The sequence below is a fragment of the Pseudophryne corroboree genome, chromosome 6, assembly GCF_028390025.1.
Source record: "Pseudophryne corroboree isolate aPseCor3 chromosome 6, aPseCor3.hap2, whole genome shotgun sequence".
In the NCBI taxonomy this organism is placed as follows: Eukaryota; Metazoa; Chordata; class Amphibia; order Anura; family Myobatrachidae; genus Pseudophryne; species Pseudophryne corroboree.
Genome location: NC_086449.1, coordinates 579,687,540 through 579,713,536, shown reverse-complemented (window position 1 = coordinate 579,713,536; position 25,997 = coordinate 579,687,540). Strand labels below are relative to the sequence as shown.

Sequence of the window (25,997 nt, the reverse complement as noted above, 5' to 3'; positions counted from 1 at the left end):
AGCAGCTACTTGGTCGGGTTCAAACACTTTTGCAAAGTTCTACAAGTTTGATACCCTGGCTGAGGAGGACCTTGTGTTTGCTCATTCGGTGCTGCAGATTCATCCGCACTCTCCCGCCCATTTGGGAGTTTTGGTATAATCCCCATGGTCCTTACGGAGTCCCCAGCATCCACTAGGACGTTAGAGAAAATAAGATTTTACTTACCGGTAAATCTATTTCTCGTAGTCCGTAGTGGATGCTGGGTGCCCGTCCCAAGTGCAGACTTTTTTCTGCAATGCTTGTATATAGTTATTGCTTACATAAGAGTTATGTTATAGTTGCATCAGGGTTGATCTGATGCTCTGTTGTTGTTCATACTGTTAACTGGATAAGTTTATCACAAGTTATACGGTGTGATTGGTGTGGCTGGTATGAGTCTTGCCCTGGATTCCAAAATCCTTTCCTTGTACTGTCAGCTCTTCCGGGCACAGTTTCTCTAACTGAGGTCTGGAGGAGGGACATGGAGGGAGGAGCCAGAGCACACCAGTATCCAATTTCTTTCTTAAAGTGCCCTGTCTCCTGCGGAGCCCGTCTATTCCCCATGGTCCTTACGGAGTCCCCAGCATCCACTACGGACTACGAGAAATAGATTTACCGGTAAGTAATATCTTATTTTCTTTGTGTTAAAAAAGGAGCAGAATACATGGGCGAAGTGGTTCTTACGTGCTGTCAATTTCTATGTTAACCAGTGATCTGCAACAGTACTTTTATAACATTAGTTATATTTTGTTATTCCTCTTTAGGCATTGCTGAATTTAGCTGAGCGTCTAGGAGAAGCAAAGCCACGTGGACTCACCAAAGCCAACATTGAGCAGCTTCCATCTTACCGCTTCAACCTTGAAACCCACCAATCTGAGCAAACTTTGTGAGTAATTTAGATATTGGTATATAGAAATATCGTCTAAAAAAAAAAAACCTTAGCAGCATCTTTTCCACACCACCTGCCTAAAACTTTTGCACAGTACAGTATAGCCTATATTGTTGGAATGTCACCAGTCCAATAAAGTGGCAAATATAGGCTAGGTGCAGAAGTGAGGTAAACAAAAAAAATAAAATCTATTAACCATTTATTTTATTGGATAAGATAAAATAAAAACCTCAAATATACAAAAACAGATGCACAAATTTCATGATTTTCAATATATTGAATACTAAAGGTGTGTACACACGGTGAGATAAATCTGTAAGATTTTGACTATATAGTCAAAATCTTATGATAAGTTAGTGCATATCTCAAGGTGTTAAGCAGCTTGCGATACAGATTCGATCTTGCTGCGCGCCCCCGTGAGATCGGTACCGTAAGGCTAGATCAGAGGTGGTGAACCTCAGGCCAGAGGGCCGTATAAGGCCCACAGAACCACTTGATCCAGCCCGGCCAGGCTCACCTAGCCGGGCGCCCGCTGAGGTTTTGTTACTAGTGGACGCCCGGCTTCTTACCCTCAGTAGCAGCCGGAGGCTGGAGCTCACTCCTGAGCACCGGCTTCCGGCTCTGGCAGTGTGCGTGTGCTGCTGAGCGGTGTTATGGGAGAGATGTCATGACTTCTCTTCCAAAGTTCTAAGGAGCGAGCGGCAAGGCGGAGGGCAATGGTCCGGGCGCAGGAGCGGGGCTAGTGAGTATTGTGTGTGGTTTTTTTTGTTTGTTTTTTGGGGTTTTTTTTTTGTGTGTGTAAGTGTTGCTACTAGGGAGCATATCTAATGGGGCATAACAACTGACTGGTGGCATATCTAATGGGGCATAACAAGTGACAGGGCATATCTAATGGGGCATAACAAGTGACTGGGGGAATACTTACTGGGGGCATATCTACTGGGGCATAACAACTGACTGGGGACAGGCTCATTTTTAAGTTGATAATTTTTGTATGGCACCCGAAGGATTTTATAAATATCCAAACGGCCCTTAGTAGAAAAAAGGTTCCCCACCCCTGGGCTTGATAGACTGTGCAGGCAAGTCAATCTTGACTATCTAGTACAAAGTATAGTCAAAATTGGCACTTAGTCAAAATCATACATAGACAAAATCTGAAGCACAGATAGTCAAAATCTGTGCTATCTGGGCTCTTGGGGAGTTCAAGGGAAAAGTATAGTCAAAATCGGACATAGCAAGGATCTCACCGTGTGTACACACCTTTAGCCACCAGGGCTAGAAATCAGATGGCATAGTACAATATATTGATTAACCTTATGACATGCAATAAAAAAAAAAAAATCATCTATAAAGAAAAGAAAAAGGGGGGGGGGGGGGGGAACCACCATGAGAAACCAAATTACCTTGTCAACCTCTTATAATATCAAAAATACTCTCCCCCCCTCAGCATAATTTAAGTATACATTCACATATATACCAGCAGCGGTCCCCCAGAGACCAATGGGCCCTAAGGAGAATAAACCCTGTAAGAGAATCTCATTAAACATATCCATGGCCATACTACGCAATATAGTACTTCAGATTTTAGTTGCAGAACAATTATATATAAACCTAGGTTCCCAGATTGAAGCAAACATGCCCGATCTATCATGCAGTGAAGCAGTAATCTTTTCCGTAGTACAGATAAACCAAATTTTAGCCATGACCATGCTTAACGATGGAGGTTCAAGGTTTTTCCAGCATTTAGCCACTGTACATCTAACTGTGTTAAGAACACGGTGAATAAGCTTATTAAAATATTCATTAAGACAATCAATAGGAAAACTCAATAACGCAGACCAAGGGCTGAGTGAAATTGGGATGTTGTTCTGTGGATGTAGGCTTGCTCAAATTCTTCTGTTTATGTAATCCCAGACAGACTCGATGATGTTGAGATCAGTGCTCTGTGGGGCCCATATCATCACTTCCAGAGTTCTTGTTTAGAAATACATGCAGGTACTTTATCCCTCAGGGAGGCGTCTGATTGGCTCCAAATGTATTCTGCGGCAGGACAGTGATCCCAAACATACATCCAATGTCATTAAGAACTATCTTCAGCGTAAATAAGAACAAGCAGTCCTGGTAGTGCTTTATATGGCCCCCCACAGAGCCCTGATATCAACATCGGGTCTGTCTGGGATTACATAAAGAGACAGAAGGATTTGAGCAAGCCCACATCTACAGAAGATCGGTGGTTATTTCTTCAAGATTTTTGGAACTACCTCCATGCCAACTTCCTTCAAAAACTGTGTGCAAGTGTACCTAGAAAATTGATGCTGTTTTGAAGGGAAAGGTTGGTCACACCAAATATTGATTTGATTTAGATTTCTGTTCTGTTCATGCACTTTGGCTTTTGTTTAAGTGATAAAAATAAACTATTAACACTTCTATTTTTGAAAGCATTATTACTGTGCTAAAAATTTTCCACACCTGCCTAAAACTTTTACGCATACTATGTTAGTATTACTCAAAATATGCCTGTTGCGTATAATTATTTCTCTATCGTCCTAGTGGATGCTGGGGTTCCTGAAAGGACCATGGGGAATAGCGGCTCCGCAGGAGACAGGGCACAAAAGTAAAGCTTTCCGATCAGGTGGTGTGCACTGGCTCCTCCCCCTATGACCCTCCTCCAGACTCCTGTTAGATTTTTGTGCCCGGCCGAGAAGGGTGCAATTCTAGGTGGCTCTCCTAAAGAGCTGCTTAGAGAAAGTTTAGCTTAGGTTTTTTATTTTACAGTGAGTCCTGCTGGCAACAGGATCACTGCAACGAGGGACAGAGGGGAGAAGAAGTGAACTCACCTGCGTGCAGGATGGATTGGCTTCTTGGCTACTGGACATCAGCTCCAGAGGGACGATCACAGGTACAGCCTGGATGGTCACCGGAGCCGCGCCGCCGGCCCCCTTGCAGATGCTGAAGTAAGAAGAGGTCCAGAATCGGCGGCTGAAGACCCTTGCAGTCTTCTAAAGGTAGCGCACAGCACTGCAGCTGTGCGCCATTTTCCTCTCAGCACACTTCACACGCAGTCACTGAGGGTGCAGGGCGCTGGGGGGGGGGGCGCCCTGGGAGGCAAATGTAAACCTATATACTGGCTAAAAATACCTCACATATAGCCCCCAGAGGCTATATGGAGATATTTAACCCCTGCCAAACTTCACTAAAGAGCGGGAGACGAGCCCGCCGGAAAAGGGGCGGGGCCTATCTCCTCAGCACACAGCGCCATTTTCTCTCACAGAAAGGCTGGAGAGAAGGCTCCCAGGCTCTCCCCTGCACTGCACTACAGAAACAGGGTTTAAACAGAGAGGGGGGGCACTAATTGGCGATATAAATATATATATAAAGATGCTATTAGGGAGAAACACTTATATAAGGTTGTCCCTATGTAATTATAGCGTTTTTTTGGTGTGTGCTGGCAAACTCTCCCTCTGTCTCTCCAAAGGGCTAGTGGGTCCTGTCCTCTGTCAGAGCATTCCAGGTGTGTGTGCTGTGTGTCGGTACGTGTGTGTCGACATGTATGAGGACGATGTTGGAGGAGGCGGAGAAATTGCCTGTAAGGGTGATGTCACTCTCTAGGGAGTCGACACCGGAATGGATGGCTTATTTAGGGAATTACGTGAGAATGTCAACACGCTGCAAGGTCGGTTGACGACATGAGACGGCCGACAAACAATTAGTACCGGTCCAGGCGTCTCAGAAACACCGTCAGGGGTTTTTAAAAAAACGCCCATTTACCTCAGTCGGTCGACACAGACACGGACACTGAATCCAGTGTCGACGGTGAATAAACAAACGTATTCCTCATTAGGGCCACACGTTAAGGGCAATGAAGGAGGTGTTACATATTTCTGATACTACAAGTACCACAAAAGATGGGTATTATGTGGAAGTGAAAAAACTACCTGTAGTTTTTCCTGAATCAGATAAAATAAAATGAAGTGTGTGATGATGCGTGGGTTTACCCCGATAGCAAATATTGGCGTTATACCCTTTCCCGCCAGAAGTTAGGGCGCGTTGGGAAACACCCCTTAGGGTGGATAAGGCGCTCACACGCTTATCAAGTGGCGTTACCGTCTCCAGATACGGCCGCCCTCAAGGAGCCAGCTGATAGGCAGCTGGAAAAATATCCTAAAAAGTATATACACACATACGGTGGTTATACTGCGACCAGCGATCGCCATCAGCCTGGAGATGCAGTGCTGGGTTGGCTTGGTCGAATTCCCTGACTAAAAATATTTTATTGATATAGAGCATTTAATAGGATGCATTCTATATATATACTGTATGCGAGATGCACAGAGGGATATTTGCACTCTGGCATCAAGATAAGTGTGTTGTCCATATCTCCCAGAAGATGTCATGGACACGACAGTGGTCAGGTGATACAGATCCCATACGGCACATGGAAGTATTGCCGTATAAAGGGAAGGAGTTATTTGGGGTCGGTCCATCGGACCTGGGGGCCACGGCTACAGCTGGGAAATCCAACCTTTTTACCCCAAGTTACATCTCAGCAGAAAAAGACACTGTCTTTTCAGCCTCAATCCTTCCGTTCCCATGTGGGCAAGCGGGCAAAAGGCCAGTCATATCTGCCCAGACATAGAGGAAAGGGAAGTAGACTGCAGCAGGCAGCCCCTTCCCAGGAAAAGAAGCCCTCCACCAGTGGGGGGGTAGTCTCAAGAGCCTCAGCGCGCAGTGGGATCACTCGCAAGTTGACCCCTAGATCGTACAAGTATTATCCCAGGGGTACAGATTGGAGAGTCGAGACATTTTTTCCTCGCAGGTTCCTGAAGCCTGCTTTACCAACGGCTCCCTCCGACAGGGAGGCAGTATTGGAAAAAAATTCACAAGCTGTATTTCCAGCAGGTGATAATCAAAGTACCCCTCCTACAACAAGGAAAAGGGTATTAGTCTTCCACACTATATTGTGGTACTGAAGCCAGAAGGCTTGGTGAGACATAGTCTAAATCTGAAATCTTTGAACACTTACATAAAAAGGTTCAAATCAAGATGGAGTCACTCAAAGCAGTGATAGAGAACCGGAAAAAAGGGGACTATATGGTGTCCCTGGACATCAAGGTTTACCTCCATGTCCAAATTTGCCCTTCTCAACAAGGGTACCTCTGGTTCGTGATACAGAACTGTCAATATCAGTTTCAGACGCTGCCGTTGAATTATCCACGGCACCCCGGGCCTTTACCAAGGTAATGGCCGAAAAGATGATTCTTAAAAGAAGAAAGGCATCTTAATTATCCCTTACTTGGACGATATCCTGAAAGGGACAAGTTTCCAGAGAACAGTTGGAGGTCGGAAAAGAACTATCTAAAGTAGTTCTACGACAGCACGAGTGGATTCTAAATATTCCAAAAATCGCAGCTGTTTTCCGATGATACGTCTGCTGTTCCTAGGAATGATTCTGGGCATAGTCCAGAAAGAGGTATTTCTCCTGGAGGGGAAAGCCAGGGAGTTATCCGACCTAGTCAGAAACCTCCTAAAACCAGGCCAAGTATCAGTGCATCAATGCACAGGAGTCCTGGGAAAAATGGTGGCTTCTTACGAAGCGATTCCATTCGGCAGATCTCACGCAAAAACTTTTCAGGGGGATTTGCTGGACGAATGGTCCGGATCGCATCTTCAGATGCATCAGCGGATAACCCTGTCTCCAAGGACAAGGGTGTCTCTTCTGTGGGGGCTGCAGAGTGCTCATCTTCTAGAGGACAGCACATTCAGCATTCAGGACTGTGTTCTGGTGACCACGGATGCCAGCCTGAGAGGCTGGGGAACAGTCACACAGGGAAGAAATTTCCAAGGAAGTGTGGTCAAGTCTGGAGATTTCTCTCCACATGAATATACTGGAGCTAAGGGCAATGTACGATGCTCTGAGCCTAGGAAGAACTCTGCTTCAAAGTCAACCGGTGCTGATCCAGTAGGACATCATCATGGCAGTCGCCCACGTAAACAGACGGGGCGGCACAAGAAGCAGGAGGGCAATGACAGCAAGGATTCTTCGCTGGGCGAAAGATCATGTGATAACACTGTCAGCAGTGTTCATTCCGGGAGTGGACAACTAGGAAGATTTCCTCAGCATGAATGAATTCCACCCGGAAAAGTGGGAACTTCATCTGGAAGTTTCCACATGTTTGTAAACCGTTGGGAAAGACCAAAGGTGGTTATATGGCGTCTCACATGAAGCGCCAGGTCTAGAGACCCTCAGGCAATAGCTGGGACGCTCTGGTAACACCGTGGGTGTACCAGTCGGTATATGTGTTCCCTCCTCTGCCTTTCATACCCAGTGTATGGAGAATGATAGGAAGGAGAGGAGTAAGAACTATACTCGTGGCTCCGGTTTGGCCAAGAAGAACTTGGTACCCGGAACTTCAAGAGATACTAGAAAGGATCTTGATTCAGCAAGAATCATGTCTGTTCCATGACTTACCGCAGCTGCGTTGACGCCAGGGCGGGTGAACGCCGGATCCTAAGGGAAAAAGGCATTCCGGAAGAGGTCATCCCTACCCTGGTCAGAACCAGGAAGGAGGTGACCGCACAACATTATCACCGCTTAGGTGAAAATATGTTCCATGGTGTGAGGCCAGGAAGGCTCCACGGAAGAATTTCAAGTAGGTTAATTCCTACATTTCCTGCAAACAGGAGTGTATATGGGTCTCAAATTGGGGTCCATTAAGGTTCAAATTTCGACCGGTCGATTTTCTTCCAGAAAGAATTTGGCTTCAGTTCCTGAAGTCCAGAAGTTGTTAAGGGAGTACTGCATATACAACCCCCTTTTGATGTCTCCAGTGGCACTGGGCGATCTCAACGTAGTTTGGGATTCCTAAAATCACATTGGTTTAAACAACTCAAATCTGTGGATTTGATATATCTCACATGGAAAGTGACCATGCTGTTGGTCCTGGCCTCGGCCAGGCGAGTGTCAGAATTGGCGGCTTTATCTCATAAAGCCATATCTGATTGTCCATTCGGACAGAGCAAAGCTGTGGACTCGTCCCCAGTTTCTCCCTAAGGTGGTGTCAGCGTTTCACCTGAACCAGCTTATTGTGGTACCTGCGGCTACTAGGGACTTGGAGGACTCCAAGTTGCTGGATGTTGTCAGGGTCTTGAAAATATAGTTTCCAGGTCGGCTGGAGTCAGGAAATCTGACTTGCTGTTTATCCTGTGTGCACCCAACAAGCTGGGTGCTCCTGCTTCTAAGCAGACTATTGCTCGTTGGATTTGTAGTACAATTCAGCTTGCACATTCTGTGGCAGGCTTGCCACAGCAAAAAATATGTAAATGCCCATTCCACAAGGAAGGTGGGCTCATCTTGGGCGGCTGCCCGAGGGGTCTCGGCATTACAACTCTGCCGAGCAGCTACGTGGTCAGGGGAGAACACGTTTGTAAAATTCTACAAATTTGATACCCTGGCAAAAGAGGACCTGGAGTTCTCTCATTCGGTGCTGCAGAGTCATCCGCACTCTCCCGCCCGTTTGGGAGCTTTGGTATAATCCCCATGGTCCTTTCAGGAACCCCAGCATCCACTAGGACGATAGAGAAAATAAGAATTTACTTACCGATAATTCTATTTCTCGGAGTCCGTAGTGGATGCTGGGCGCCCATCCCAAGTGCGGATTATCTGCAATACTTGTACATAGTTATTGCTAACTAAATCGGGTTAGTGTTATTGTGAGCCATCTTTTCAGAGGCTCCCCTGTTATCATACTGTTAACTGGGTTCAGATCACAGGTTGTACAGTGTGATTGGTGTGGCTGGTATGAGTCTTACCCGGGATTCAAAATTCCTCCCTTATTGTGTACGCTCGTCCGGGCACAGTATCTAACTGGAGTCTGGAGGAGGGTCATAGGGGGAGGAGCCAGTGCACACCACCTGATCGGAAAGCTTTACTTTTGTGCCCTGTCTCCTGCGGAGCCGCTATTCCCCATGGTCCTTTCAGGAACCCCAGCATCCACTACGGACTCCGAGAAATAGAATTATCGGTAAGTAAATTCTTATTTTCTTGACCATGTCTGCTGTTTTGCTTCCAGATGTGTGGTGTGCTTTAGTGACTTTGAAAGTCGGCAGCTTCTCAGAGTGTTACCTTGTAACCATGAATTCCACGCAAAATGTGTTGATAAGTGGCTTAAGGTATGTCCCTTTTCTACCATTTGTTTGACACACTTTTTTTTTTTGTTTTCTTTTTTCCTTTTATACTGTGCTTGGGGGTCATGCTGTAGTTCTCTGCAAACAATGTTCTGGCCTCTTGATGTTGGCATGAAACCATAGTAACAAAAAAATTGTATTCAGCTGTAGCATATACACAATTTGTTAGACCATATCACAGCTTAATTGAAGTTCACCATAGTTCTACATTTATGGATAAACAGCATGTACAAAGTTTTTTTTTATTTATTTATTTTTTTCAAACATCTTTTAAAACCTATTTTAAAAGGATGATGTTGCTACATTCTGTATTTGATACAAAAGAAATACTTGCTATTGAGAGCCTCTTTGATAAAAAAAAACACACAAAAAAAAAAACCTTGTTCCCAAACAGAGCCGTAACTTGACATTTTGGTGCCCTGTGCCAGAAATAGAATTGGTGACCCCTGCCCACCCCACACCCCCTAAGAAAAAAACAGGGAAAGTGCGTGCCTAAGGCAAAAATAAGGGGTGTGGCTTCTTGGATAAGAAGCGTGGTCACAAAATAATATCAACTCATATTAAGCCCCTTTTCATACATTACACTACAGTAGAGCAGAGCCCCTTTTACACATTACGCCAGGTAGAGTCTCTTTTATTTAGACATTGTGAACAAAACTGCAGAAGGCCATGCTTTTATTTTAGAATATATGTTTTGTTCACTCTTAAATGCAGTGTACAACTTGCAGGAAATATATTTTTTTTCTTTTTTTTCTTTCTCTGACGTCCTAGTGGATGCTGGGAACTCCGTAAGGACCATGGGGAATAGACGGGCTCCGCAGGAGACTGGGCACTCTAAAAGAAAGATTAGGTACTATCTGGTGTGCACTGGCTCCTCCCTCTATGCCCCTCCTCCAGACCTCAGTTAGAATCTGTGCCCGGCCAGAGCTGGGTGCTCCTAGTGGGCTCTCCTGAGCTTGCTAGAAAGAAAGTATTTGTTAGGTTTGCTTCTTGGGCTACTGGACACCATTAGCTCCAGAGGGTTCGAACACAGGGCCTGACCTCGATCGTCCGTTCCCGGAGCCGCTCCGCCGTCCCCCTTGCAGAGCCAGAAGAAGGAGATGAAATCGGCGGCAGAAGACTCCAGTCTTCATTAAGGTAGCGCACAGCACTGCAGCTGTGCGCCATTGCTCCCACTGCACACCACACACTCCGGTCACTGTAGGGTGCTGGGGGGGGGGCGCCCAGGGCAGCAATAAGAATACCTTTTGGCACATTATGCACATAATACAGTCTGGAAAACTGTATATGTGCAAAACCCCCCGCCATTAAGATATACAAAACGCGGGAGAAGCCCGCCGCTTAGGGGGCTGGGCCTTCTTCCTCAGCACACCAGCGCCATTTTGTCTTCACCGCTCCGCTGGAAGGACGCTCCCCAGGCTCTCCCCTGCAGTATCCTGTACAAGAAGGGTAAAAAAGAGAGGGGGGGGGCACATAAATTTAGGCGCAAATAAGATAATAAGCAGCTATTGGGAAAAATCGCTCATTATAGTGCAAATCCCTGTGTTATATAGCGCTGTGGTGTGTGCTGGCACACTCTCTCTCTGTCTCCCCAAAGGACTTTGTGGGGTCCTGTCCTCAGTCAGAGCATTCCCTGTGTGTGTGCGGTGTGTCGGTACGGCTGTGTCGACATGTTTGATGAGGAGGGTTACGTGGAGGCGGAGCAAGGGCAGATAAGTGTGGTGTCGCCCCCGACGGGGCCGACACCGGATTGGATGGATATGTGGAAGGTCTTAACAGACAGTGTCAACTCCTTACATAAAAGGTTCGATGACGCCGGGATCTCAGGTTTGGGACAGCCGGGATCTCAGCCCGCGCCTGCCCAGGCGTCTCAGAGGCCATCAGGGGCTCATAAACGCCCGCTAGCTCAGATGGTAGACACAGATGTCGACACGGAGTCTGACTCCAGTGTAGATGAGGATGAGACAAATGCACAGTCTACAAAAGCCATCCGATGCATGATTACTGCAATGAAAAATGTATTGCACATTTCTGATATTAACCCGGTTACTACCAAGAAGGGTATTATGTTTGGGGAGAAAAAGCAGCCAGTGACTTTTCCCCCATCTGATGAATTAAATGAATTGTGCGAGGAAGCGTGGAGTTCCCCCGATAAGAAACTAGTGATTTCTAAGAGGTTACTGAAGGCGTACCCTTTCCCGCCAACGGACAGGTTACGTTGGGAAACATCCCCTAGGGTGGACAAGGCGCTCACACGCTTATCAAAAAAGGTGGCACTGCCGTCTTAGGATACGGCCGCCTTAAAGGAGCCTGCGGATAGAAAGCAGGAAGCTATCCTGAAGTCTGTGTATACACACTCAGGTACTATACTGAGACCTGCTATTGCTTCAGCATGGATGTGTAGTGCTGCAGCCGCATGGTCTGATACCCTGTCAGACAACATTGATTCCCTCGACAGGGATACTATTTTGCTAACCATAGAACATATAAAAGACGTCATCTTATATATGCGGGATGCACAGAGGGACATTTGCCTGCTGGCATCTAGAATTAATGCAATGTCCATTTCTGCCAGGAGAGTATTATGGACTCGGCAGTGGACAGGTGATGCTGATTCTAAAAGACACATGGAGGTTTTGCCTTATAAGGGTGAGGAATTGTTTGGGGACGGTCTCTCGGACCTCGTATCCACGGCAACAGCCGGGAAGTCAACTTTTTACCTCAGGTTCCCTCACAGCCTAAGAAAGCACCGTATTATCATGTACAGTCCTTTCGGCCTCAGAAAGGCAAGCGGATCAGAGGCGCATCCTTTCTGCCCAGAGGCAGGGGTAGAGGAAAGAAGCTGCACCAGGCAGCCAGTTCCCAGGAACAAAAATCCTCCCCCGCTTCCTCTAAGTCCACCGCATGACGCTGTGGCTCCACAGGCGGAGCCGGGTGCGGTGGGGGCGCGTCTCCGAAACTTCAGCAACCAGTGGGTTCGCTCACAAGTGGATCTCTGGGCTGTACAAATTGTATCTCAGGGATACAAGCTGGAGTTCGAGGCGACTCCCCCTCGCCGTTACCTCAAATCAGCCTTGCCAGCTGCTCCCAGTGAAAGGGAGGTAGTACTGGCGGCAATTCACAAGCTGTACCTCCAGCAGGTGATAATCAAGGTTCCCCTCCTTTAACAGGGACGGGGTTACTATTCCACAATGTTTTTGGTACCGAAACCGGACGGTTCGGTGAACCCATTCTGAATTTAAAATCCTTGAACACTTATATAAGGAAGTTCAAGTTCAAAATGGAATCGCTCAGGGCGGTTATTGCAAGCCTGGAAGAGGGTGATTTTATGGTGTCGCTGGACATCAAGGATGCTTACTTGCATGTCCCCGTTTACCCACCTCACCAGGAGTACCTCAGGTTTGTGGTACAGGATTGTCATTACCAATTCCAGACGTTGCCGTTTGGTCTGTCCACGGCACCGAGAGTATTTACCAAGGTAATGGCCGAAATGATGATACTCCTTCGGAAGAAGGGAGTTATAATTATCCCGTACTTGGACGATCTCCTTATAAAGGCGAGGTCCAGAGAGCAGTTGTTAGTCAGCGTAGCACTCTCGGGAAGTGTTGCAACAGCACGGCTGGATTCTGAATATCCCGAAGTCGCAGCTGATTCCTGCGACGCGTCTGCTCTTCCTGGGCATGATTCTGGACACAGAACAGAAGAAGGCGTTTCTCCCGGTGGAGAAGGCCCAGGAATTGTCATCTCTGGTCAGGGACCTCCTGAAACCAAAACAGGTGTCGGTGCATCACTGCACGCGAGTCCTGGGAAAGATGGTGGCTTCTTACGAAGCAATTCCCTTCGGCAGGTTCCATGCAAGGATCTTTCAGTGGGATCTGTTAGACAAATGGTCCGGATCGCATCTTCAGATGCATCGGTTGATCACCCTGTCCCCAAGGGCCAGGGTGTCTCTGCTGTGGTGGCTGCAGAGTGCTCATCTTCTCGAGGGCCGCAGACTCGGCATACAGGACTGGGTCCTGGTGACCACGGACGCAAGCCTCCGAGGATGGGGGGCAGTCACTCAGGGAAGGAACTTCCAAGGACAGTGGTCAAGTCAGGAGACTTCACTCCACATAAATATACTGGAACTAAGGGCCATTTACAACGCCCTGAGTCAAGCAGAGCCCCTGCTTCAAAACCAACCAGTGCTGATTCAATCAGACAACATCACGGCGGTCGCCCATGTAAACCGCCAGGGCGGCACAAGAAGCAGGATGGCGATGGCAGAAGCCACAAGGATTCTCTGATGGGCGGAAAATCACCGTGGGTGTACCAGTCGGTTTATGTGTTCCCTCCTCTTCCTCTCATACCCAAGGTACTGAGGATAGTAAGAAAGAGAGGAGTAAGAACTATACTAATCGTTCCGGATTGACCAAGAAGAACTTGGTACCCAGAACTACAAGAAATGATCTCAGAGGACCCATGGCCTCTGCCTCTCAGACAGGACCTGTTACAGCAGGGGCCCTGTCTGTTCCAAGACTTACTGCGGCTGCGTTTGACGGCATGGCGGTTGAACGCCGGATCCTAACGGGAAAGGGCATTCCAGATGAAGTGATTCCTACGCTGATAAAGGCTAGGAAAGACGTGACAGCACAACATTATCACCGTATATGGCGAAAATATGTTGCTTGGTGTGAGGCCAGGAAGGCCCCTACAGAGGAATTCCAGCTGGGTCGATTCCTGCACTTCCTACAGTCAGGAGTGACTATGGGCCTAAAATTAGGATCCATAAAGGTCCAGATTTCGGCCCTATCTATTTTCTTTCAAAAAGAACTGGCTTCACTGCCTGAAGTTCAGACGTTTGTTAAGGGAGTGCTGCATATTCCGCCCCCTTTTGTGCCTCCAGGGGCACCTTGGGATCTTAACGTTGTGTTGGATTTCCTGAAATCCCACTGGTTTGAGCCACTTAAGACCGTGGAGCTAAAATATCTCACGTGGAAAGTGGTTATGCTATTGGCCTTAGCTTCGGCTAGGCGTGTGTCAGAATTGGCGGCTTTGTCATGTAAAAGCCCTTATCTGATCTTCCATATGGACAGGGCAGAATTGAGGACTCGTCCCCAATTTCTCCCTAAGGTGGTATCAGCGTTTCATTTGAACCAACCTATTGTGGTGCCTGCGGCTACTCTGGACTTGGAGGACTCCAAGTTACTAGATGTAGTCAGGGCTTTGAAAATCTATGTAGCCAGGACGGCTGGAGTCAGGAAAACTGACTCGCTGTTTATCCTGCATGCACCCAACAAGCTGGGTGCTCCTGCTTCAAAGCAAACTATTGCGCGCTGGATCTGTAACACGATTCAGCAAGCTCATTCTGCGGCAGGATTGCCGCATCCTAAATCAGTAAAAGCCCATTCCACAAGGAAGGTGGGCTCTTCTTGGGCGGCTGCCCGAGGGGTCTCGGCTTTACAGCTTTGCCGAGCTGCTACTTGGTCGGGTTCAAACACATTTGCTAAGTTCTACAAGTTTGATACCCTGGCTGAGGAGGACCTTGCCTTTGCTCATTCGGTGCTGCAGAGTCATCCGCACTCTCCCGCCCGTTTGGGAGCTTTGGTATAATCCCCATGGTCCTTACGGAGTTCCCAGCATCCACTAGGACGTTAGAGAAAATAAGAATTTACTCACCGGTAATTCTATTTCTCGTAGTCCGTAGTGGATGCTGGGCGCCCGTCCCAAGTGCGGACTCTCTGCAATACATGTATATAGTTATTGCTTAACTAAAGGGTTATTGTTATGAGCCATCTTACTGAGGCTCAGTTGTTGTTCATACTGTTAACTGGGTATGGTTATCACAAGTTGTACAGTGTGATTGGTGTGGCTGGTATGAGTCTTACCCTGGATTCCAAATCCTTTCCTTGTTGTGTCAGCTCTTCCGGGCAAAGTTTCCTTAACTGAGGTCTGGAGGAGGGGCATAGAGGGAGGAGCCAGTGCACACCAGATAGTACCTAATCTTTCTTTTAGAGTGCCCAGTCTCCTGCGGAGCCCGTCTATTCCCCATGGTCCTTACGGAGTTCCCAGCATCCACTACGGACTACGAGAAATAGAATTACCGGTGAGTAAATTCTTATTTTTTTTGTGTAATTTGGTGCCATGGGGTTTGCATGTATCTAAATTTGTTTTTATATTTTCATATTCTTTCAGTCCAACTGCACATGTCCCATCTGCCGGGCTGATGCCTCTGAGGTTCATAGAGATGGAGAGTGAGGACAGGTATTTGCCCTCTTGCCTCCTGCCGGTGCACAAACCCAGAGGGATCAACACAATACAAACCAGCCTCTTTGCCTGACTCGGATGCTTCAGCTTCACCCTCCACCTGCACTTGTCCTTCCGGCTAGGACACCGCAGCTTTATATCTGGAGGTGGTGTCAAGAGTCACACATTCCACTGTCTCCATGTTAGTACCTCTACACCCCAGTACTTCCCAACAGTGCCCCTACATTATGTATTGCAGTTGTGGGCACTGGGAGGGATTTGAGGTGTGTTTAGGGATGAAATGGGGGGAGAAACACTTGCTCTCCTTTCTCCTCTGAGGGTAGCTGAGGCTAACAGGAAGAAAAAAAAGACTGGGTCATTGTGGCCAGTGCTAGCCCCCAAAGGGGACCTTGAGGCATTACCAGGGGCTCCCAATTTGCAAGTGTGCTTCTGTCAATCCCTTAGTTGAGAGGAGTGTCACAGCTGCTTATTTGAATGTTTGCACTGAAGCCCTAGTGGGCTGTTTTTGTTTTGTTAAATTTTTTTGGACCAGATTTTTTTTTTTTTTTGCTGCCATAAGACTTTACTGTATTCAGAGAAGGGGTTAATATGTGTAGTGCATTATTACCTTCTGTATTAGCCATGCTCATTCAGTACTCTGTTTTTATTGTGGTCGCCAAACTTTCTTCAACTTTCCTGTGATTAGCGATCCATTTGAATCCACTTGAGAGTAGTGTTTAAGCGGTGTGAGATGTAAGGGGTGGTAGGGCTGCCCTTACTGATGTTGTGCACAATATATTCTCGCGCAGCAGAAACTTATCCTGACCCAGTAGTAAATGTTACTATTATATGCTATATAGTGGTTGAGGATTTGTACGTGTTTTGCCATTTTTCTTCCCCCCCCAAAATTTTTTTTTGTTTTTTTGTGAATGCATGGGAGATGAAAACGAGCAAAACTTTTTTTCTAAAGTGGAAGGGTCAACCATGTATCTCAACCTTTTAAGAGACAGGATAAAGGAGGACTTTAGGAAGTTCTGCCTTGATTACCAGCCAACCCTTACTTTGCATACCAACCTAGTGACTGGTTTGGGCACAGCAAAATTACCATGTACCATTTCCCAATACCAGATTTACCAGATTTGTGTTTCAAGTTATGTACTTGGCATCTCGTTTGTAGCAATATTGTCCATTAAAAATAATATTTTGCCAAAACATTTAACAGATGTGTTGTGTGGACCAGTCCAGTGGTGCAGTGGCTGTTTGCCCACATTGTCCCATTCCCTGTTTTCTGCTAGCAGAATCCCTGGTAATGCCTCCACGGTATATTTTGTTAGGCAGCAGGTCACACAATTACAGGCTAGTGTGGCACCACAGGGTACATTCTGTTGCACGCCAAGCTGTGTTTAGGGGAGCGTATTGACCTTAGCATACGCATTTCCCCACCCCTAGCTTCTGTGTGAGCAATAACACAGAGGCACTTGAGTGAGCGGCTGCCTTATTTACTGATTTGTAATTGTCTTAGTTCAAGTTTGCATGATAGAACAGCAATGAAAACAACAAAAGAGCCAGCTAACCATTTCTGATCTGTGTGCGCGTTTAAACGGTCGGGCAGAAAATCTGTCTTAATGTTTCTCAATATGCATGTCTGAGCAGCTTGGAATATGGTATCTGCTAACCCTTGGCCGTCTGTGGAGTGACGTGAGGGGGGGTGGGGGGTGGGAGGGACTGGGACAAGCATTATATAAGGGTATGTATCATGCTGAGCTGATTCCTGCTGTGCACTCGTTCACAAGCAGAAGGCACCTGAACTATTTGTTGGGATTTGAATGTCTAGTTGCCTGTAAAGGCCACTCTCGGGCAGGGATTGTGTGCGATGGGGTGTTCTTAGCCCAAAAGTATATTACTTTGACAAGAGTGGCCCATAGCACATTAGAGTGGATTACTGCTGGACCTATAACGCTGACTATATTGACGGCTAGTTCTACACGTATAGTTTTTATTCTTTTTGTGTCCCAATCTTTTAAGAGACTAATCTCTGCATTCTTACCCCTTTTCATCATTAATTTAATCCAGCGTTCCACTATCTTACTGTGGCGTAGTGGCTTTGCGGTCACTTTGTTTCGTTTCTTTCTTTGTGAGAATAGTGACATAAAACATTAGAGGGTTGGTCACTGTTTGGCTATAGATGTCTTCCTCTCCGCTGACCATTTCACTGTTCTCACTGTTTGATGGCAGATAATCACATAGTTTATAATATATATATATATATATATATATATATATATATATATATATATATATATATATATATATATACATATATATGTGTACTTATGCACTGGAAACAAGTTGTAATGTATTCTGCGTGAAGGCAAAATTAAACCGATAACCAGCATGTAAACAGGCAAAGCACTGACCTTGCATCCTTCATGTTTGTCCTTTCATGGGTTACTAGTTAATTAAAAATGGTTCATTTTAGCCCCCGTCCCCCTTCCCCCGGTCATAACTTGACTTATATGGGTGATGGGGTTTTTTGGCAGCACATGGTGTCTCAAGCCATACGCCAACAGTGAGAGCAGTGGAGAATCCAACTGTATTTATGCTGGAGTGTTATTGTATATCTGCTATTTTATCTCCCCTCACAACTGATAACCCCTGTTTTGTAAACTGCCACTGTGGGGCTAGTGGAAGAAGGTAGCAGTGACTGCAGCAGAGAAATGGAATTGAGCACTTGTTTTACAGCACACAAGTTACCAAAGGTCTTACTGTATATATCAACACTTCAGAATTTTATCAACTGACACCAGACAAAAGCAGTATCTGCCGCCTATCTGTTCGAAAATCCCTTAGTACTGGAGATGTCCTCTGCCGTTACATAACATAAGGTCCTCTCCAGCAGAAAAAGGGGTTGTCCCTTCATCTGCCCCCTGCTCCACTGTATAAAATGCATACAGTTCTTCCACTAACCTCAGTAGGAATTCCACAACTGTAGTTTGAGTGCTGTTGGGTTCTAGAAAAGCTCTTGGCACATCATTATCAGTCTGCTATAAGTAATACTGTTGGTTTAGGATGTCTGTGATTGCTGCATAGATGCCACTTTTTTAATTTTTCTCTCTATATATAATTATTTTCAACACCCCTATGGTGGGATATAGTGGATTGTTTACTGTATCATACTAACCTCCTGGACCCCTTAATCACACTGGGTTGATCTCAATTTTTCCCTTTCACTAACATTACTGCCCCCCAGAGTTGTGGCTTCCCTTACTCAGGGTCCTGGAGGTGTCTTCTGTGTTAGAACTGTATATCTATATGTTTTGTGTATACATATAGATATATCTCTATATATAAACTTTTTATTTTTGGCTTTTGGTACTTGCACATTTACTGGTTACCTCATTTCCCATGTATGTATTTGAGAAAAAAAATGCTAATATATAGAAATGGTTCTTGAAGCTATCAAAGTGTGTTTCTTTTCCTTCATTCCATTGGAATAATATTGGTTTGTAGCATTTAACATTAACTAGTAATATTGTATTATATATATATGTGTATACTGATTGAAATTTTTAACAGATTTGTACTTTTTTTAAAATGAAAGTTGCTAGTTTTGCTTGACCTGGTAGTGCAATCATTTTATTTTTTTTAATGTTGTGGCTGAATTGAGAGGGTTCACTAATAAATGTACAAGAACAATACTTCTCTGGTTTTTAATTTTTTGTCTCTTAATTTAACAAGTGTTCATTTTATTGATTTGAGGAGAGGGGACTTTGAAAAAAACAGAAGAAACCGGTTTCAAAGTGTTTCTTCACAAACCTAAACATATTTAGTGTTCACTATAGACATTCTAGAGGGCAGGGCGCCGGACTGCGGGGGCATATGTGTGCGCATGGCCGAAAAGGGGGCGTGGTCCTGCAAAAATAGTGGCGTGGCCATGTAACGTCATTGTAGTGGGCGGTGCAGCACACAGACGTTACTACAGGGGACATGGGAGGCCGGTGGCGTCACTGTTGGGGGCATGCCCAGTACCTACGGAGGTGCTGGGCTTCCCCCAAGCGCTCTCCCATAGCGTGAATGGATGCTGTGCGCATGCGCGCGGCATCTTTACACGCTGGGAGGGCAGGAAGCGGACGGCGGTTTTAGCAGGGCGCCGCAGAAAGGGCAGGGCGGATTTTGCCCTTAAAAAATCAGGCAGGACGCGGCGCCCTGCTGAAACAGCCTAGTGTGAACACTAATATTGAAACTACTAGAACTTTATCACCACTACCAAGATTTCTAATGGAGCTTTGGAATGGGTCTTGAAAAAAGGATCATAAAAGATTTCTACTTACTATATAAAAGGGTATATTTACGAAGCGGGGACATTTCAATCTGCTGTTTGACTGCATTTCTGGTCTCCGAATTGAAACCACAGTGATATTGAACACATTAGGTGTGTTTTTTGCATTTAAAATTATTGCTGTTTAATTCCCATGGCCAAAAATCACTGCTTATTAAATTTAGTATTGCATCCAATTAGCAGGTCACCAACTTTACAGTACTTATCTGTCGGCATGGAAAACTTTTACATAAATATTACCATTGGAGCACAGCTGGTAACTTTTGCCCTTTTTATACTAGATGATCTTCACAAAAACCCGGTATCATGCAAATTTTAGCATCCATTGTACAACATATGGTAAATGAAAATATAAGCAGCAGTCACTTCAGTAGAAAGACGTATGCTTATTATGTACAGTTACTTTACTAACTTGCCACTTGTGGTTGTATATTTGCAATAAAACAGTGTTAAATACTTAAGGGAAGAGTTCATTTTCAGTTCTTTCCTCCATGGGGGACACTGGAAACAATGGGGTTATAGCAGGAGCTGGAAGAGTCTGGGCAATAATAGTCCTCCTCTTCTTCTATCTCCATCTCCTCCATCATATGTCACCCCAAGTCATTTATTCCTTTTGACTGCCACAAGCAGTGTAACAGCCGGCAGCCTGCTCTCTGCTGTGGAGTCATAGTACTGTCTCCAGAGATGGTTGCCTTGACTGAGCAGGCTCCTGTGAGGACACAGATGTCAGCACCTGCCTTTTACACCCCAGGAGGCGATCTCCCCCCAACTGGAGCTGCTGACCACAAGCTGAAGCTGTTGTAAGGTAAGAGATGTCCTGTCTTTAACAGCAGGACGCCAGGTACTGAATAGTGGCACCCCCCAACCCTTGGTGTAGTGGTGACTGCAAAGAGGGAAGACAGGCGAGTGGCAGCCTGGTTTACTGCACCCTAAACCTATTAGCAGAATGGGGCACTGTTTTACGTGGACGGTCTTGTGCTTGTGAGGTCAGCTTTGAGCAGGGTTTCTTCCCGTGGCTAACAGAACAAAATGTTAGTTGCTCAAATCAATTAGGAAATACAATTCAGGTGCATGAAAGGGAGGGGGTAGTCTGAGCTAGAAATACATTGGATAAACCCCTGGCGTACCCCAGCACACCGAGCTGTACCAAGACATGATAGAGATAGAGAGATATAGATATATATATTTCTCTAACGTCCTAGTGGATGCTGGGAACTCCGAAAGGACCATGGGGAATAGCGGGCTCCGAAGGAGGCTGGGCACTCTAGAAAGATTTAGGACTACCTGGTGTGCACTGGCTCCTCCCACTATGACCCTCCTCCAAGCCTCAGTTAGATTTTGTGCCCGGCCGAGGTTGGATGCACACTAGGGGCTCTCCTGAACTCTTAGAAGAAAGATAGTCTTAGGTTTATTATTTTCAGTGAGACCTGCTGGCAACAGGCTCACTGCAGCGAGGGACTAAGGGGAGAAGAAGCGAACTCGCCTGTTTGCAGCCGGATTGGGCTTCTTAGGCTACTGGACACCATTAGCTCCAGAGGGATCGACCGCAGGCCCAGCCTTGATGTTCGGTCCCGGAGCCGCGCCGCCGTCCCCTTTACAGAGCCAGAAGCAAGAAGATGGTCCGGAAAATCGGCGGCATGAAGACATCAGTCTTCACCAAGGTAGCGCACAGCACTGCAGCTGTGAGCTATTGCTCCTCTCACACTTCACACTCCGGTCACTGAGGGTGCAGGGCGCTGGGGGGGGGGGCGCCCTGAGGCAGCAATAAAAACACCTTGGCTGGCAAAAATACCTCAATATATAGCCCCAGGGGCTATATATGAGGTAAATACCCCTGCCAGATTCCATAAAAAAGCGGGAGAATAGGCCGCGGAAAAGGGGCGGAGCTATCTCCCTCAGCACACTGGGCGCCATTTTTCCCTCACAGTTCCGCTGGAAGGAAGCTCCCTGGCTCTCCCCTGCAGACTACTCTACAGAAAAGGGTAAAAAAGAGAGGGGGGGCATTTAATTTGGCGCAGTATATAGTTTATATTAAAAAGCAGCTATAAGGGACATAACTCAGTTAGTCCCTGCCTTATATAGCGCTCTGGTGTGTGCTGGCATACTCTCACTCTGTCCCCCCAAAGGGCTTTTGTGGGTCCTGTCCTCTATATTGAGCATTCCCTGTGTGTGTGGAGTGTGTCGGTACGGCTGTGTCGACATGTTTGATGAGGATAATGAGGTGGAGGCGGAGCAGATGCCTTTAGAAGGGATGTCACCCCCTGGGGGGCAGACACCTGAGTGGATGTGCTTATGGAAGGAAATGAGTGCACGTATAGACTCATTACATAAGAAATTTGACGACATGCCGACTGCGGGACAGCCGAGTTCTCAGCTCGTGCCTGTCCAGGTGTCTCAAGTCTTCAGGGGCTCTGAAACGCCCGCTATCTCAGATGGCACAAGTAGATGTCGACACGGATACTGACACCAGTGTCGACGACGAGGAGTCAAATTTAATGCCCATTAAGGCCATTCACTGCATGATTGAGGCAATGAAAGAGGTGTTAAATATCTCTGATTTACATCCAGGTACCACAAAAAAGGGTATTATGTTTGGGGAGAAAAAACTACCTGTAGTTTTTCCCCCGTCAGATGAATTAAATGAAGTGTGTGAAGAAGCGTGGGCTTCCCCTGATAAGAAATTGGTAATTCCTAAGAAGGTACTAATGGCGTTCCCTTTCCCGCCAGAGGATAGGTTACGTTGGGAAACACCTCCTAGAGTGGATAAAGCGCTCACACGTTTGTCTAAAAAGGTGGCACTACCGTCTCAGGATACGGCCGCCCTTAAGGAACCTGCTGATAGAAAGCAGGAGGCGATCCTGAAGTCTGTATATACACACTCAGGCATTATACTTAGACCAGCTATTGCGTCAGCATGGATGTGCAGTGCTGCCGCTGCGTGGTCGGATAAACTGTCAGAAAATATTGACACACTAGACAGAGACACGATTCTGCTAACAATTGACCATATCAAAGACTCAGTCTTATATATGAGAGATGCACAGAGGGAAGTCTGCCGGCTGGCATCTAAAATAAGTGCATTGTCCATCTCTGCTAGGAGATGCTTATGGACTCGCCAGTGGACTGGAGATGCAGATTCCAAAAGGCACATGGAAGTTTTGCCTTATAAGGGGGAGGAATTATTTGGGGATGGTCTCTCCGACCTAGTTTCCACAGCAACGTCTGGGAAGTCAGCATTTTTACCCCATGTCCCCTCACAGCCTAAGAAGGCGCCATTTTATCAGGTTCAGTCCTTTCGGACCCAGAAAAACAAGCGGGGAAAAGGAGGGTCTTTTCTCTCTAGAGGCAGAGGTAGGGGAAAAAGGCTGCAACAAACAGCAGGTTCCCAGGAGCAAAAGTCCTCCCCCGCTTCCTCTTCCAAGTCTGCCGCATGACGGTGGAGCTCCACAGGCGGAGCCAGGTACGGTGGGGGCCCGCCTCATGAATTTCAGCGATCAGTGGGCTCGCTCACAGGTGGATCCCTGGATCCTTCAAATAGTATCTCAGGGGTACAAGCTAGAATTCGAGGCGGCTCCACCCCACCGGTTCCTAAAATCTGCCTTGCCGATTGCTCCCTCAGACAGGGAGGCGGTGCTAGCAGCGATTCACAAGCTGTATTCCCAGCAGGTGATAATCAAGGTACCCCTACTTCAACAAGGCCGGGGTTACTATTCCACACTATTTGTGGTGCCGAAACCGGACGGTTCGGTGAGACCCATTTTAAATTTGAAATCCTTAAACATATACATAAAAAAATTCAAGTTCAAGATTGAATCGCTCAGGGCGGTTATTGCAAGCCTGGAGGAGGGGGATTACATGGTATCCCTGGACATCAAGGATGCTTACCTGCATGTCCCCATTTACCATCCTCACCATGAGTACCTCAGATTTGTGGTACATGATTGCCATTACCAATTCCAGACGCTGCCGTTTGGACTCTCCACGGCACCGAGGGTATTTACCAAGGTTATGGCGGAAGTGATGATACTCCTTCGAAAAAAGGGAGTTTTAATTATCCCATACTTGGACGATCTCCTAATAAAGGCACGATCCAAGGAACAGTTGTTAGTGGGAGTAGCACTATCTCAGGAAGTGCTGCGCCAGCACGGCTGGATTCTGAATATCCCAAAGTCACAGCTGGTCCCGACGACACGTCTAATGTTCCTGGGAATTATTCTGGACACAGTCCAGAAAAAAGTGTTTCTCCCGGAGGAGAAAGCCAGGGAGTTGTCTTCTCTAGTCAGAGACCTCCTAAAACCAAAACCGGTATCGGTGCATCACTGCACGCGGGTCCTGGGAAAGATGGTAGCTTCTTACGAAGCAATTCCATTCGGCAGGTTCCATGCCAGGATTTTTCAGTGGGACCTGTTGGACAAGTGGTCCGGATCGCATCTTCAGATGCATCGCCTGATAACCCTGTCCCCAAGAACCAGGATGTCTCTTCTGTGGTGGCTGCAGAGTGCTCATCTTTTGGAGGGCCGCAGATTCGGCATACAGGACTGGGTCCTGGTGACCACGGATGCCAGCCTACGAGGCTGGGGGGCAGTCACAAAGGGAAGAAACTTCCAAGGACTATGGTCAAGTCAGGAGACTTCCCTTCACATAAATATTCTGGAACTAAGGGCCATTTACAATGCCCTAAGTCAAGCAAAATCCCTGCTCCTACACCAGCCGGTGCTGATCCAGTCAGACAACATCACGGCAGTCGCCCATGTGAATCGACAGGGCGGCACAAGAAGCAGGATGGCAATGGCAGAAGCCACAAGGATTCTCCGATGGGCGGAAAATCATGTACTAGCACTGTCAGCAGTGTTCATCCCGGGAGTGGACAACTGGGAAGCAGACTTTCTCAGCAGGCACGACCTCCACCCGGGAGAGTGGGGACTTCATCCAGAAGTCTTCCAAATGATTGTAAATCAGTGGGGTCGTCCACAGGTGGACATGATGGCGTCCCGCCTAAACAAAAAACTAGAGAGATATTGCGCCAGGTCAAGAGACCCTCAGGCGATAGCTGTGGACGCTCTAGTGACACCGTGGGTGTACCAGTCAGTTTATGTGTTCCCTCCTCTACCTCTCATACCAAAGGTATTGAGAATAATAAGAAAGCGAGGTGTAAACACAATTCTCGTGGTTCTGGATTGGCCAAGAAGAGCGTGGTACCTTCAAGAGATGATCTCAGAGGACCCGTGGTCTCTGCCGCTCAGACAAGACCTGCTACAGCAGGGGCCCTGTCTGTTCCAAGACTTACCGCGGCTGCGTTTGACGGCATGGCGGTTGAACGCCGGATCCTGAAGGAAAAGGGCATTCCGGAGGAAGTCATTCCTACGCTTATTAAAGCTAGAAAAGAGGTTACAGCAAATCATTATCACCGCATATGGCGGAAGTATGTTGCATGGTGTGAGGCCGAAAAGGCCCCAACAGAGGAATTTCAACTAGGTCGATTTCTGCATTTCCTGCAAGCAGGAGTTAATATGGGCCTAAAACTAGGCTCCATTAAAGTACAGATCTCGGCTCTGTCGATTTTCTTTAAAAAAGAACTAGCTTCAGTACCTGAAGTTCAGACATTTGTGAAAGGAGTGCTGCATATTCAGCCCCCATTTGTGCCTCCTGTGGCACCTTGGGATCTCAACGTGATGTTGAGTTTCTTAAAATCACATTGGTTTGAGCCACTAAAAACCGTGGATCTGAAATATCTCATGTGGAAAGTGGTCATGTTATTGGCTTTGGCTTCAGCCAGGCGTGTGTCAGAATTGGTGGCTTTATCATGTAAAAGCCCTTATCTGATTTTCCATATGGATAGGGCAGAATTGAGGACTCGTCCCCAATTTCTCCCAAAGGTGGTGTCAGCGTTTCACCTGAACCAGCCTATTGTGGTGCCTGCGGCTACTAGGGACTTGGAGGACTCCAAGTTGCTAGACGTTGTCAGGGCCCTGAAAATATATGTTTCCAGGACGGCTGGAGTCAGAAAATCTGACTCGCTGTTTATCCTGTATGCACCCAACAAGCTGGGTGCTCCTGCTTCTAAGCAGACTATTGCTCGCTGGATTTGTAGTACAATTCAGCTTGCTCATTCTGTGGCAGGCCTGCCACAGCCAAAATCTGTAAATGCCCATTCCACTAGGAAGGTGGGCTCATCTTGGGCGGCTGCCCGAGGGGTCTCGGCTTTACAACTTTGCCGAGCAGCTACTTGGTCTTGCAAAATTCTACAAATTTGATACCCTGGCTGAGGAGGACCTGGAGTTCTCTCATTCGGTGCTGCAGAGTCATCCGCACTCTCCCGCCCGTTTGGGAGCTTTGGTATA

The 25,997-nt window shown here is 46.8% G+C and overlaps 1 protein-coding gene across 2 annotated transcripts in view; it reads left to right on the top strand.

Moving 5' to 3' along the window:
• RNF44 (ring finger protein 44) overlaps positions 1–19,015 on the top strand; it is a 207,119-nt gene extending 188,104 nt beyond the window's left edge. For both annotated transcript variants that reach the window (XM_063927910.1, XM_063927911.1), the window contains exons 9-11: positions 784–905; positions 8,978–9,077; positions 15,267–19,015. In XM_063927910.1, coding sequence (XP_063783980.1) covers positions 784–905; positions 8,978–9,077; positions 15,267–15,329 — 285 coding nt within the window. In that variant the 3' untranslated portion in view covers positions 15,330–19,015. The remainder of the gene's footprint in view (positions 1–783; positions 906–8,977; positions 9,078–15,266) is intronic.
• The last annotated feature ends 6,982 nt before the right edge of the window (positions 19,016–25,997 follow it).